Source organism: Bos indicus, chromosome 13 (assembly GCF_029378745.1).
Source record: "Bos indicus isolate NIAB-ARS_2022 breed Sahiwal x Tharparkar chromosome 13, NIAB-ARS_B.indTharparkar_mat_pri_1.0, whole genome shotgun sequence".
NCBI classification, from domain to species: domain Eukaryota; kingdom Metazoa; phylum Chordata; class Mammalia; order Artiodactyla; family Bovidae; genus Bos; species Bos indicus.
Window position 1 is genome coordinate 46,238,061 of NC_091772.1, and position 14,112 is coordinate 46,252,172.

Consider the following 14,112-nt stretch of genomic DNA (forward strand, 5'->3'; position numbering starts at 1 on the left):
GACTAGGAGGCCTGACTGCACATACAGTTCACTTTAATATCTGTCACCTCGGGTTTCTCCTTCCTGGAGTAAATTGTGCTCTGATGCTCACTTCTCGTCGTAGTAAATCGTGCTCTGATGCTCACTTCTTGTTGTTTAGCTTCTTGTCCAGTCACATTTTGTATCTTTTATTATTTTTAAATAATTGAGATATAATTTGCACACAGAGAAATGCAACAAAGTGTGTGTGTCACAGTCCAGGGGCAAATGCACACCCGTGTAACACATGTCTCTGACTACACGTGGGAGGTTTCATCCTCCCGGAAAGACCCCACCCTCCCAGCCAGCCTCCCTGGCCCTAGTGTGACCAGTGTGTGACCTCTGCATGACCCGTTGCCAAGGGGGGCTGTGCCTTTTCTGGGATCGCAAGGAACCTTGTCTTTTACACCTGGATTTTTGCACAACATGATGTTCTAGAGATTCATCTGTGTCATAATGTATCTTAATCCTCAATCCTTGTTATTGTTGATCACAGCCACAATATGAATTTAAAACAGTCCATGTTCACATCCTTATGTTACCAGGCCCTTGGGATGCTTCCCAATGAGAGCTGACTCAAATAACATTTCTGCAAATGCTCTGGCTCAGGTTTCATCTTGAACGAATATATATGAATGAACGAATGCATTCTTGAAGGAATATATATTTCATTGATCTTGTGACCATTTTCATTATGATACAAGACAGAGCTCAGAATTCACTTTTTTCCAAGATGATGTAGTTTTTCAGCACATCTTGTTAAAAAGACTTTCTTTCACCCCAGCGTGAGACTCTGAGACCTTTGTTGAAGGTCGGTTGATCACACAAGTATGATTCCATTTCTTGAACCATCCACTTGGTTCCATTTTTCTATCTTTATGTCATCACCAAATTGTATTTCTTCTTCATTATCAATATTCTCAATGTGATCTCGAGCATTTCCAGGAAGTGGCTTCTGCCCCACACGTGCTCCAAAAACACACGAAATCACTTTAACGTGGGCCAAAGCCATTTATTTTGCAGTTGTTTGCACTGAGTAATAAGGTTTATAATACAAATGTCCTGGATCATTCATTCCAAGTAGCTCATTGAAAATGCCATTATACTAATGACCTGAACATCCCCCCAAATCACTCCTGACTGGAGGCTGGCCTGCATGCTGTCCTCACAGAGGCCTCTCACACAGAACAATGTCCGGCTGGTTCACAGGGACGCCAGGCCTGAGCTGAGAGCCACAGACCCGTCCTCAGGCAGAGAGGCCCAGCCCGTTCAGCTGCTTTCCCAGGAGAAAGACCCCCTCCTTCCTCTGACTCTCCAGAGAGAGGCCTGTTAACCAGCTGCTCTCAGCAGACCCAAACCATCCAGAACTGAGAGTAACAAAAGCAGGGCCTCTATTTTCCATCAGTCTGTGACCTGCATGAAGCCAGATTTTCAAACGACTGTGAGAAACACAGAGACAGAAGCAGCTGGGCACTGGGGCTCTGCTCACCTGGAACCTGCAAAAGTAGATGCCTTGACAGGCCTGTGTCCAGGAAACAACCACGAAGAAGGCACCAACAGCAAATAATTTGTCTTGGAATTTTTCTAAATAGAAAATGCAGTTCCTCACCCTTTTCCCTAATGACCTTCTAAAGATTCGGTCTGAGGGAATTCCCTAGCATCCAGTGGTTAGGGCTCTGTGCTTTCACAGCACTTTGATCATTTATTTATTTTAATTTGGCTGCACTGGGTCTTAGTTGCTGCATGTGGGATCTAGCTCCTTGTCCAGGGATCGAACCCAGGCCCCCTGCATTGGGAGCGCAGAGTCTCAGCCACTGGACCACCAGGGAAGTCCCTTTCACAGCACTTTGATCCCTGGTTGGGGAGCTAAGATCCCACAAGCTGTGCACTGTGATAAAAAGAGAAGACCCTGTGTGTCCTTCCTAGGAGTCGCTGTTTCCCACCGAGAGTACACATGCTGTCAGGGTAACTACTTCTCCCTCCTGAAGCATCCCAGCAGGTGGCGGTACCCAGAGTCTGGTGAGCTGACTCAGCATCTCTGAGGCTTTCTGCCTGGCTTGTCTCAGTGGTTTCAGCCGACCTGAAATCCAAACCCACCACACCAGAGAAGTGGATCAACCAATGAAGGGCTAGGGTTACCAAAAAATCCACAGGATGTGCAGTTAAACCTGAATTGCTTTTTATTTTTTAAATTGTAGTAAAACATACAAAATATAAAAGGTGCAGTATTACCCGTGCTCCAGCATGTAGCTCAGTGATGTTAAGTATGTCTCTATGTTATACAGCCACCACCGCCTCCACATCCAGCTTCCTCATTTCCTCAGGCTGGGCTCTGTCTTCACTCACTGTCCAGCCCCGTTTCCCTCCTCCAGCCCCTGGGGGCCATCCTCCCGCCTGTCTCGGTGATTTATACATCTCTACTGAAGTGACTTAGCAGCAGCAGCAGGGGCCTCACAGGAGAAGGCAATGGCACCCCACTCCAGTACTCTTGCCTGGAAAATCCCATGGACGGAGGAGCCTGGTAAGCTGCAGTCCGTGGGGTCGTTACGAGTCAGACACGACTGAGCGACTTCACTTTCACTTTTCACTTTCATGCATTGGAGAAGGAAATGGCAACCCACTCCAGTGTTCTTGCCTGGAGAATCCCAGGGACAGGGGAGCCTGGTGGGCTGCCGTCTATGGTGTCGCACAGAGTCGGACACGACTGAAGCGACTTAGCAGCAGCAGGGGCCTCACAGACATGGTCACACTGCATTTGTCCTTTTGTGGCTGGCTTCCTTGGTTAGCACCATGTCCCCAAGGTTCAGCGTGCTGTAGCCTGCGTCAGAATCCTCTTCCGTCTCAAGGATGAATAATGTTCCCTTGTGTGTACAGACCACATCCGTCCGTCTACCTGTGGACACCTGGGTTGCCTCCCCATTTGGCTGTTGTGCGTCACACTGCTTTGAACATGGGCGTGCTGTAACTCTTTGAGTCCCCCTGTTGGTTCTTCTGGATTGACACCTGAGTGGAAATATGCGCTTCCCAGTGGCTGCACTGTTTTACACTCCCACCAGCCGTGCACTGCGTTCTGATTTCTACACATCCTCACCCACATGTATTATTTTCTTGTTTTTTTTAATAGCAGCCAGACTAACATGTGTGAGAGGCTGTCTCACCCTAGTTCTGATTTCCGTTTCCCTGATGATGTTGAATATCTGTTCATGTGCTTATTGGCCATTTGTGCATTTTCCTTGTAGAAATGTTTATTCAAGTCTTTTGCCTTAAATTTGCATTTCAAATAAGTAATAATTTTTGTAGTGTGTGTATGCCCCACACAATATTATAGAGATGTACACAGAAAAATATCTTCCATGTATCCAAAACTCAGTCTTCACTAGATGTCTTGAATTTTTATTTGACAACTCTGGCCACCCTAGAAATGGAGGACACTGATGGATGGAAAACCATCTCTAAGTATTTCACAGTTTGTCTAAGGTGAGCTCTGAAACGGCTTGGTGTGTTTTGTGGGTGTCTGGCTGGGAGCCCTGTTTATTAGAAAATTTTAATTTCATTTCAAAATGCTCCAGACTAAATCATTTGAGCTTCACACTCGCTCTGGAATATTACTGGGCTCCTTTAATGAAATTATAACTCAAGAAGAGATTTCATTCCCACACAATAAATTGGCACAGCCGCAAGGGTGGGAGTGGGGCCTTCCCTGGCTGATTCCTCTTGTTTGGCTGAATGAAGAGGGAGCAACCTCCCGTATTTGAGTTATTTATTGTTTTCTGAGTGAGCATTATATTGTTGCCTGTCCCTGCTGGAAACAACAGCTGTTAACAGGCTCCTGAATGAATTTCAGCATGAACTCCCCTGGCCTCTGGAAAGCCCGGCTAAAGAGAAAGCAGGCTCAGAACAGAAAGAGAAAGAGCACGTTCCAGGCCTGGGTCTGGAGTCGGCGGCACAGCTGAGGTTTCCGCAGAAGATCGCAGAGCTGTGCCCGGAGCAGGGCTCTTGTCTGAGCACAGAGCAGACACAGGCAGCACCAGGCATGGAGGATGCAGAAAGTGTCCCTGGCGGGGGCCCTGGACACCCCAGCCAGCGGGAAGGGCAGGGGTGACCTTGTGGTGACCTCTGACACATGGGATGAGCAGCGGCATGCTTCCATCCGTGGTTTCCTAAGAACACGTGGTTTCCTAAGGTCACGTGGAAAGTCAGGGACGCTGCAGCCCTGAAGGTCTTAGCAGAGGAGCTCTGGGGGCATCAGGGCTGAGTTCTCCTGTGGACTCACTTGGGGTCGGGGCCAGGGTTCTGAAATAGGGAGTCTTCCTTTTGGTCCCTTCCTCGGTTATTCTCTTATTTCAGCCCTTGGTCTCTGTTTAGAGGGAATAGCTGAGCCTGTTGGTCCCAAGCACCACCTCGTCCTGGGTTCGAGTTGCTCTCTGTGCTGCCCCCAGGGGAGTCTGCAGCCAGGACCACCCCTAGGGTTGCAGGCGGGGGCTCCCGGGCTCCTCTTGCCACTCAATGACCACTCCCACTTCAAGGGACCCTCCACGCCCTCAACCCTGCTCCCTCCTCCTGTCCTGTCATCTTCTGCTCAAACACACATCAAGTATTTGTTACAGTTTTGAGAAGTCCTTTTTTTTCAGGCGCTTTCAGTCCACAGAGCGAGGTCTCCACCTCTGGGGAGGAGGGTCATGGCTCTGTTTGCAGAAAGCTCATTTATCTGAGACAGGTCTCAGTTTGCCTCGCTCCTCTCTGTGGGGACATGGAGACACCAAAAATAAGAAAATAAGAAAGATGGAGATCATAAAGTTTAATATTGAATGGAGAGGGGAATTTGATAAAATGCTGTCAGAAATTCAATAAAAAACTAAACCAAAGGAAGAGGCTAAAACCAAAATGAACTTTCAACTTCCCATGTCCAAATCCCCAGTAATGAGAACATGTGAAAGCACTGAGTTTTTCTGAAACTTGGTGTCAAAAGTGCATTTCCTGTTCTTTTCTTTCCAGACAAAGTGAGCATGTTGTCAGCCTTCATCACTCCCTTCAAACGCCTGAACCCTGGGGCCACGCACGCAGAGGATGAGGACAACCTCAGTAAGCAGCTCCTTCCCCAGAGCCAGGGTCCCAGCCCCCCAGTTGGGATCCCATCCCCACACAGTGGTAGGAAATCCAGGCAGTGACCATGTGACTGAGAACTCCAGGCATTGCAAGAAAAGATACTAGTTCTCCTGACCACCTCTCCTCTCTTTTCTTTGCTTTTCCCTCCAAACCAAAAAGAGAAAGGAAAGTGAACACAGTCTCTTTGAACAGTATGTCCAGTTATTTAACAAGGAAAAAGTTGGACAGGTGCCTACTGTTGAAACTGCATTTGGCTTGTGAAACTGGAGAGACACCCAGAGGGAGGGGGGCAGGGGAGTTGCAGATCTGGACAGCACACACGCCAAGGAGACCAGAGCGGATGGCTGTGAGGAGAGGGAGAGTTGGGTGCGTGTGTTGGGCAGGGCACCCCTCTTGCTTGAGGCAGGAAAGCATGGAGGGTGAGATGGTCCACACAACCAGAACACATCTTGCATTTCAGTGTTATCTGACAGGGGATAACTGACTACCTTTTCAGCCAGAGTCAGGCATGTGCTTGTAGGAGCAGGCAGCCCGCTGATGGTCACTGAGGCTCTTGGGTGGGTGACCAAGGAGCAACGGGTGTGTCTAGGGGTTCATCATGGGGGTCCCCAGGCCTGGTCTCAGAACTGGCACAGGGCCAGGCTCTTTGGGGGCAGGAGCACTCCAGCCCTCTTTTCTGGGGGTCCTGGAATTTCCAGGAAATTCATTGGGAACCCCAGCTCCTGAAATAAGCAGGGGAGTTGGCCTGGACAGGCCTACAAGTGTCTGCCTCCCCTTGCCTGCTGTTTTCAGAACTGCATCTGATTCTGCTCTGTGTCAGGGGTCTTGTCCTTTACACATGTTCCCCAGCTCAACCTAACAGTAACCCCTGAGGCAAGAGCTGCCAAACCCAGTTTCCATCTTAAGAAAATGGAGTTGAGGCAGGTGGAGGGGCTGCCCAAGGTCACACACATTCACTATGGTCGTGGGGGACTTTGACCTCTCACCTTTTTGACCCAGAGCCACAGAATGACCACTGCCCTGCCCTGCAGCTTCCCTGACTTCATGCAGACTACTTGGGAGGCTGTGTTGGGAGGAGGTAATCTGCCTGTCTGCAGAAACCATGAGTGGCATCACCCCCAGAGCATGTATCAAGATAGCCTGGGAGACTGCACTTCTACCAGCTTTTATTAATTACCGATCAACATGGGTGGGGTCTTCCTCCATGCTTGGATCTGCCCGACTCACTTTAAACTTTGAGGCTGACAGATCTGGGATGATGACCAGAGGGTGTGGACGCAATCTCAGGCCAGGAGGAGGACAGGCTGGGCCTGCCAGGTGGTTCCTCCAAGATAAACCTTCTCCTGAGAGACTCAGGAGGCGGCCGCCACACCAGCCACTTTGATCACACACACTGCCTTCCCCATCCCACATCTGGGAGATCAGTAAGAACATGGAGAGCTCCCAGAGAGTTTCTGGGCACTCTGCTGTGGGTTCCAGGGGTTGAGCTGTTACTCTCTCCGTCTTTACCTCCAGTTTGGGAAACTGCGGGTTATTCCCGCCTCTTGGCCCAGGTGCTGAGAGGGGTCATCAGCAGCAGGGCCCGCTGTCCCCACAGCCCTGGGTCACACGGTCTGTCTCCCCTCCAGGTACCAGCAGTGCCGACGTCAAGGAGAACCGCAATGTGAGCAACCTGGAGGCCAGGCCACCGCCAGCCGGGGACAGGGCCCGAGGGGGCGTGCCCGGCCTGAAGAGGAAGCGGCCACTGGAGGAGGGCAATGGTGGGCACCTGTGTCCCCTGAGGCTGCTGTGGAGGCGGCTTTCATGGTCTGTAGCACCCAAGAATGCACTGGTGCAGCTGCACGAGCTGCGGCCAGGCCTGCAGTTCCGCATGGTGTCACAGACCGGCCCGGTGCACGCACCCATCTTCGCCGTGGCCGTGGACGTCAACGGACTCACCTTCGAGGGCACCGGGCCCACCAAGAAGAAAGCCAAGATGCGGGCAGCAGAGCTGGCCCTCCGCTCCTTCGTGCAGCTCCCCAACGCTGGCCAGGCACCCCCAGCCCCCGGCGGCATGGCCCCTGACTTCACCTCCGACCAGGCTGACTTCCCTGATGCCCTGTTCCAGCGGTTCGAGCCTGCAGCTCCCAGCGAGGGCTTCCCAGGGGGCCGCCGCCCCCCTGCCTCCGAGTGCCTGTCCACGGCCTGCCAGCGGGGCCGGCTCCTGGGCCACCCACTGGACCTGGGCCTGGGGGGGCCCACGGCCCCGGGCACCGGGAACCCTGTGGTGCTGTTGAACGAGCTGCGCTCCGGCCTGCGCTATGTGTGCCTCTCGGAGCCTGAGAAGCGGCGCGCCCAGAGCTTCGTCATGGCAGTCAGCGTGGACGGGAGGACGTTCGAGGGCTCGGGACGCAGCAAGAAGCTGGCCAAGGGCCAGGCTGCCCAGGCTGCCCTGCAGGCCCTCTTCGACATTCGGCTGCCCGGCCACGTCCCCAGCAGGAGTAGAAGTCACCTCCTGCCCCAGGTGAGAGCCCTCGGGTGGCTGCCAGGGGGCGGAGTGGGGTGGGGGCAGCAGGCAGTCCCCCTGCTCCATCCCCCTGTGTGGGGGGCTCCTATGCCTCCCAAACAAGCAGGTGCTGCCCCTCCTGCCTTGGTGCAGAAGCCGAGCTCGGATTTGGGGACAGAGAGCCTGAAAGCAAATGTGGGAAGGGAAGGAATGCCGGGGGACTGGGCAAAGGTGATGGAGAGCTGGGCAGCCAGCTGATTTGGCAATAGTGATGCTGGCCACAAGGGACAGGGCAGTGGGGGGAGGGCTCCCTGCCCCCGAGAGGGCAGCACAGCAGGACGGCCCCTCGGTGCCCGTCATTGGTATGTTCGGTGCCCATTGGCGCGTTCAGGGCCCGTTGGGTGTTCAGTGCCTGTCGGCGTGTTCAGTGTCCATTGGTGTGTTCAGTGTAGGTCAGCGTGTTCAGTGCCCACTGGTTTGTTTGGTGCCCATTGGCATGTTCTGTGCAGTTGGCGTGTTTGGCGCGGGTCTGGGCTGAGTCTCTGACTCTGGGGCTGGAGTTCTGCCGGAACAGAGGGCTGGGTGGGCGAGGAGCTCAAAGGGGACCCACCCCTCCCTGCCTCAGGGGCTTGTCATCCACAACACGCGAGCACCTCATGGAGCTCAGCCCCGCACAGGGGAGGCGTCCTGCGCACCGTCCTGGTGTTGGGACCTATTCTCCTGCCTCCTCCTCCTTCTGCTCATCTATGAGCATTGTCCCCTCTGAGCTGACACAAGAAGTCCCCCTCATCCACTTCCTCATCAGTAGGGGAGAGGTTTTTCAGTTAAAAGCCCTAAGTCTGCACGGGGTCCCTAGTCAGAGCTCGGCACTTGTAAATCTCTGCTCAGACCAGGGCATCCTCATGTCACAGCACCTCACATAGAATCCACTGTTTGCCTGAGGAGGTCATGTGTCTACTGGGGGTGGACTCGGGGTGCTGGAGGGGTGCTGGACAGAGCCCTCATGTCAGATCACAGCCAGGAGCCAGCGTCCGACCGTCCGTCCATCCCTCTACCCATTTGTCCATCTGTCCATCCTCTCATCCGTCCAGTGAGCAGTTCTCTGACTCTGGCAAGCATAGAGCATGGACGGGCTCAGCAGGTACCAGTCTGGTCCCCACAATTCAGCCACATGACGGACAGAAACTGCTGAATGGGGAACCCCGGGGGCAGCTGTTTCTCCTGCTACCTCTGCCCCCAATTCCTTCATTAATTTTCAAATGTTTACTGCACATTCTAGGAGCAAATTGGAGGGGTTGGCCCGTTATCTCCCCATGTCTCGCCTCCCACACAGCCTCAGATGATACACAGTGTGGACAGAGGCGAGTGTTTGGTGTTGACACGAGTCCTGGCCTGGAGCGTGGTGGCCCTGCTGTCCCTTCCTGACGCCCCCACCTGTCTCTCCCCCTCTCCTCAGCCCGGTGTCTCCACCTCGTCTGTAGCTCTGACCCCCCAACACCTTCCAAGGCAGCCCCCCATCCCCTCTCAGGCCGGGTGACCTGGGCTGCCCATGAAGGCCTCCCTCCTCTGCTCGACGCTATTTAGTGAGCAGAGCCCTTCCTCCAATTCCGCTGTGCACACTCGCCCACACACACACACACCTTCATGAGGGCTGAAGGATGTCGGTGAGCCCGCCATGACGCCTTTCCTTCCACGTTGTCAACCCTGCGCTCTCGAGACGCAGGAACCGGGCGGCACTGCTGCTTTGTAACGGTCGTTTGACCCCAGAATGCAGCACATCAGTGAAAGCTGCCACCGCTAAATAATTCCTCCCTGACAGTTGGCTAACACCCACCCGGATGACGGGTATGGAGGGTAGGGAGCAGCAGGAGGCTGCGGCCCATCCATCACCCCGGGCTGTCCTGGAGCACGTCGCCTGCTCCCCTTTCAGCACCAGGCAACCCCTGGGGCCTTATTAAGTCCAGAGCCCACCTTGGACGTGGTCTAGATTCAGAGACTCCAGGGTCCCTGTAGACACAGCTCCTCTGCCTCCTCTGCCCAGGTGTCTATGCTGTCTGCAGTGCGTCCTTTCCACTCATGCTGGTCCTGGTCACCAGGGTCACAACCTGTCACCCATGTAACTGCGCCGCCAGCACCTATGTCAGGAGTCATGCCCCTGGCCCTGCTGTGCACACCCCAGGAAGGTCTGTAAGGCCCCTGCCCGAGTCCAGGGCAGGTGGGGGCGGGGCAGCGTTCACCATGGAGAGACCTGGCCTCTGACCCTGGGGTATACAGCTCAGGATTTGGCGCTCTCTGCCCTGGGGCAGGCTCGGTGCACAGGACACCTGGGGTCTTGTTCGATGATTTGCTCGCCAGGCCCGCCAGTATGATCAGTCGGCAGTGTGGGACTTCTGGCTGCAGGAAGCCCAGGACCAGGCATCTGCAGTGCTGATGCCACACAGGTGGGTCAGTGCTGATGCCACACAGGTGTCCAGCCTCAGCCCAGAGCAGATCTCAGTGGGGCTGACTCAGTGGGTCAGAGGCTCTACCCATCCTGAGGACAACTCTAAACAACTCAGTCCCCCAGAAACCCCTCAGCTCAGACCCCAGGGATCCGCCCCCAGGGACCCCTGCCCTCGGTGCCCAGATACCACCCTTCTTGGACAAGTGAGGCTCCCTCCAGGCTGAGCACCCCTGTCCAGCGGGAAAGAGTCATTTAGGCTGGTTTTGGCCTTGAGTCTGAAGCAGTTCTGAAGAATAACATTCTCAATGAAGATTAAAATCATGGACATGTTGGATTTCCACCACCTCCTCAACATGAGGGGTGTCTAAGAACCAGGCTGGTCCCTCCCTTCAATTTCACAAGATCTGACTTCAGGTCTCTTTGCCAGAGTGACAAGAACACAGCTTTGTTAAATTCTCTACTGCCCATCACAGGCCTTAGTGAGTGGACACTGTGCAAACACCACTGATGAGGTGCCTGCGGAGACCAGGGGGAGGTGGGGGGCAGGCCTGAAGCTCAGATTTCCTCTAGGTTCACAAGAAGTGTGGATGCAATAACAAGACCACGACAGAATATAAATGCTCATTAGCTGGAACATCATTGTTAAAAGAGAAAAAGGTAAAAATCATAAGACCTGTGTCTCTGTGGTCTTATTCCTCACCCCTGGCATGAGAAGACTGGGATTCTAGGATTCACAACAGCATTAAATTCCGCCAGAAAGCCTTGTCTCTCAGTGCTTCTGCTCTGTGGAAATGGAAGAGCATCAGTCACGTGATAGAGAAGAAAGTGACTGAAAGTTACAGGGATCTGGCGGGAAGGGGAGGGGAGATGGTGACGCACAGCCCCTCGTGTGAAAACCACGGGCTTGTCTTGCTCCGAAGTCTTTCACCCTCAGTGATGCCCTTTCTTTGTTTGTTTTTCTTTCTTTTTTTAAATTTCCATGTCAGGCTGCGGTGGTACTAACAGTGTCTGAAAGATACAGTCAAATCAGGCAGCACACGTTCTCCCCAAGGGTGGGAGGGTGTGCGTTTGAAACCAGCTACTAAGGCTGCATGCTGACCAAGCCCTTTGCAGGTCCTCCCAGGGAGCGGATGGCCCCGGCCAGGCCTGGCCGTTGGTCAGGTGCCCAGAACACCTTCTCTGCTCCCTGATGGCACAGCTCTCTGCTGGGAGGGGGAGCCAAGGGACATGTATCATCATGGAAATAAAAATGCCTCCAGAGGTCAGCCCTTTACCGCAAACTTGGATCTGAGCTCCAAGTTTAGACCCAGGGCTGACTGCATCTCAACCTCAACAGCTGCACTTGGGGACACAACAGAGCCCTCCCCTGCTGCCCGGCCACCTCACAGGTTGTCTGGTTTCACACCCCTGCTGACCTCCATCCTACCCGCAGAATATTCACTAGTGTCACCTCGACAGATCAGCAGCAGTGGGCCCTCAGATTTCAAATGGGCCTGAATTACAGAGGGTGGAAATCACACCCGCTCAGCTTCGTGATGGCTCAATACCATCCAAGGTGTTTTCCCCTGAGGACACCCCAAAAAAGCACTGGGACCCCGTGAGGCCCCCCTCCTGAGCCCCAGTGGCCTCACTCCCCCAAATGCTCCAGTCAGCTCTGCCCTGGCCACGTGTCCGCCGCCGGGTCTGCAGGGGCCCATGGTCCCAGCAGCCCATCCACCTCCCTTTCAGTGTTTCGTGCTTAGCCATGGCCATTCTCCCTGAGGCGAGGCCATGATTGTCCAGGAAGCCTCCTTGCATTCAACTCCTTAGCTCCATCTGTGATCTATGGCCACAGACACCCTCTTGTGGTCCTTGTGGAGGAAAGAGCAGCCTTCTACCCTCCTGCCTGTCCAGCCAGCACTGGCCTTCCCCACATCCTCATCTCCTCAGTAGAAGCACTGAATGCCAGACAGGAGTGATGGGTCCCCTGGCTGCTGTCACACACGTACCCTGGCCCCTGTCTCCAAAAACCCCTGCAGTGAGGCTGCTGAAGGCTCTGTAGATGCTAACAATACATATGTGCATTGACACAGTGCACATACAATGTGTACACAATGTAACTTATATGATACAAGCTGTACATGCAGTGCCTACACAATAAACTCATACAATCTATACAATGTATACACAGTGTCTATACAATATAATTTATATGATACAATTTGTACAAGGTACAATGTATACAAATATAGCTTATATGATACAATCTGTACAATGTATATCCAGTATAATTTATATGATACAATTTGTACAATGCACACACAATATAACTTTGATACAATGTATACACAATATGATTTATGTGATATAATTTGTACAACTGTATACTCAATGTGTACACAATTTAATTTATATGATATAATCTGTACAATGTATATACAGTATCTACAAAATATAATTTGTACAACACAACCTATATAATGTATACACAGTGTATATACAATATAATCGTACAATACAATGTACACTTGTACACTTAAGCATGATGGATACAATGTACCATCTACATTTATATAATAGCCCCAGCATCTGAATTTCTACTGAAGTTTGACACAATTGAAGTTAGAAGAGATAATTGTGTCTTTAAACCTGTATGTTCCCCATTCAGTGTTTGGTGTCATCAAATACAGTTAACATGAGTGTTGATCAATTAAGCAGAGGCTGTAAACCAAGCTTCCCCACTTGCTCACGATTCCATAGCCACGACTGACACTGGCAATGCCGGGGTGACCCATAGTGATGTGAGGAGCTGATATGTATCAGACACTGACTGTGTCACATGTTGCTGTACACACTTTACATATATTAGCACATCTGAGCCTCACAGAACCATGGAGGGGGCCCCACTCATGAAATTCTCCGGCCAAAGTCTGGCTGGTGAAGCTGGGAGGAGGATCACAGGAAGGCGGAGGGCAGAGACCCTCCGTCAGGCTCCAGGCTGCCCACCCTGAGTTCCCAACACTTTTACAGGTTTGTCGAGGAAACGGATCCACCTGAACAATGGGGCAGTGCATGGCCTATCATGGTGGGAGTGACACAGGGGACAGAGTGTGCCAGAGCAGGAGGGCCAGCAGCAGAAAGGGGGCTCCCAGGTGAGGGCCCCAAAACAACAGAGCAGAGGAGCAAGCCGACTCCCTCACGAGAAGATCACCTTTGTCAGCACAGAGCCTGCCCCTGGCTGTGTAGACGGCAGGCTTTGTGGGGAGGGACGGGCCCCCTCTTCCTTGGGGACATGTTGTCACAATGACGAGGACGGACAGCAGAAAAAAACACGGCAACTGGGAGGAAGCCCACGTGCAAAGAGCCAGAGGAGACAAAGGGGAGCATTCCCAGGGGGACAGCACCTCTACCCATGGAGCTGGGGGCCTGCATACGATGGAGGGCGGGTGCCCAGTGGCCATTTGACTCTGCCCTGCCCCCAGAGATGGACTGTGGGGCAGCCCTGCTCCACAGAGGTCCCGCTCCCTTTCTGCTTGGCCGTGAACACCCTGTTGTCTCAGGAGACTGTCCTCGAGCAAGAAGCAAATTAACACCATTCTTATCAGAAGCCAACGGCACCCTACCCCTGTGCTCAGGGTTCAACGTCACGTGTGCACTCAGGAGAGTAGGGACATGTCGTCAATGGACACTCCATCGTTCTTCTGAGTGACCAGGACACCTGTGCCCATAGAAAGCCCTCCTTCTAAATGGATGTGTTGACTGGACAATTGTCAAAGTTTGGCACAAAACCCCTCTACCCGGGGCTGGTTGGTATTTGGGCCGTGTTTGGTGGTGTTTGTCTTTCATAATCAAAGCAGTCTGGAGGCAAGCAGGAATACAGCCCAGGGGCCATGTGGGCGATTACACAAACAAGGACAGGGATGGACAGAGGCTCTGACGGCTCCCGGAGGAAGGGGGCCCAACAACAAGGCCCCGCCTGCTTCCCTGAGTCAGCTCAGCAGAGGTGCGGCTGTGCCAGCACTGACCCTGCTGCAGACCAGATTGCATCCGCTTTTCTCCAGGCAGAGAGCTGGCTTCAGGG

The 14,112-nt window shown here is 53.1% G+C and overlaps 1 protein-coding gene across 2 annotated transcripts in view; it reads left to right on the top strand.

The window, feature by feature from the left end:
- Positions 1-14,112, top strand: part of ADARB2 (adenosine deaminase RNA specific B2 (inactive)) — a 239,094-nt gene that overhangs the window by 167,327 nt on the left and 57,655 nt on the right. Inside the window, exons 2-3 of one of the 2 annotated variants that reach the window (XM_070801116.1) lie at positions 5,014-5,100; positions 6,753-7,627. In XM_070801116.1, coding sequence (XP_070657217.1) covers positions 5,014-5,100; positions 6,753-7,627 — 962 coding nt within the window. The remainder of the gene's footprint in view (positions 1-5,013; positions 5,101-6,752; positions 7,628-14,112) is intronic. The other variant, XM_070801117.1, reaches the window with a different exon arrangement.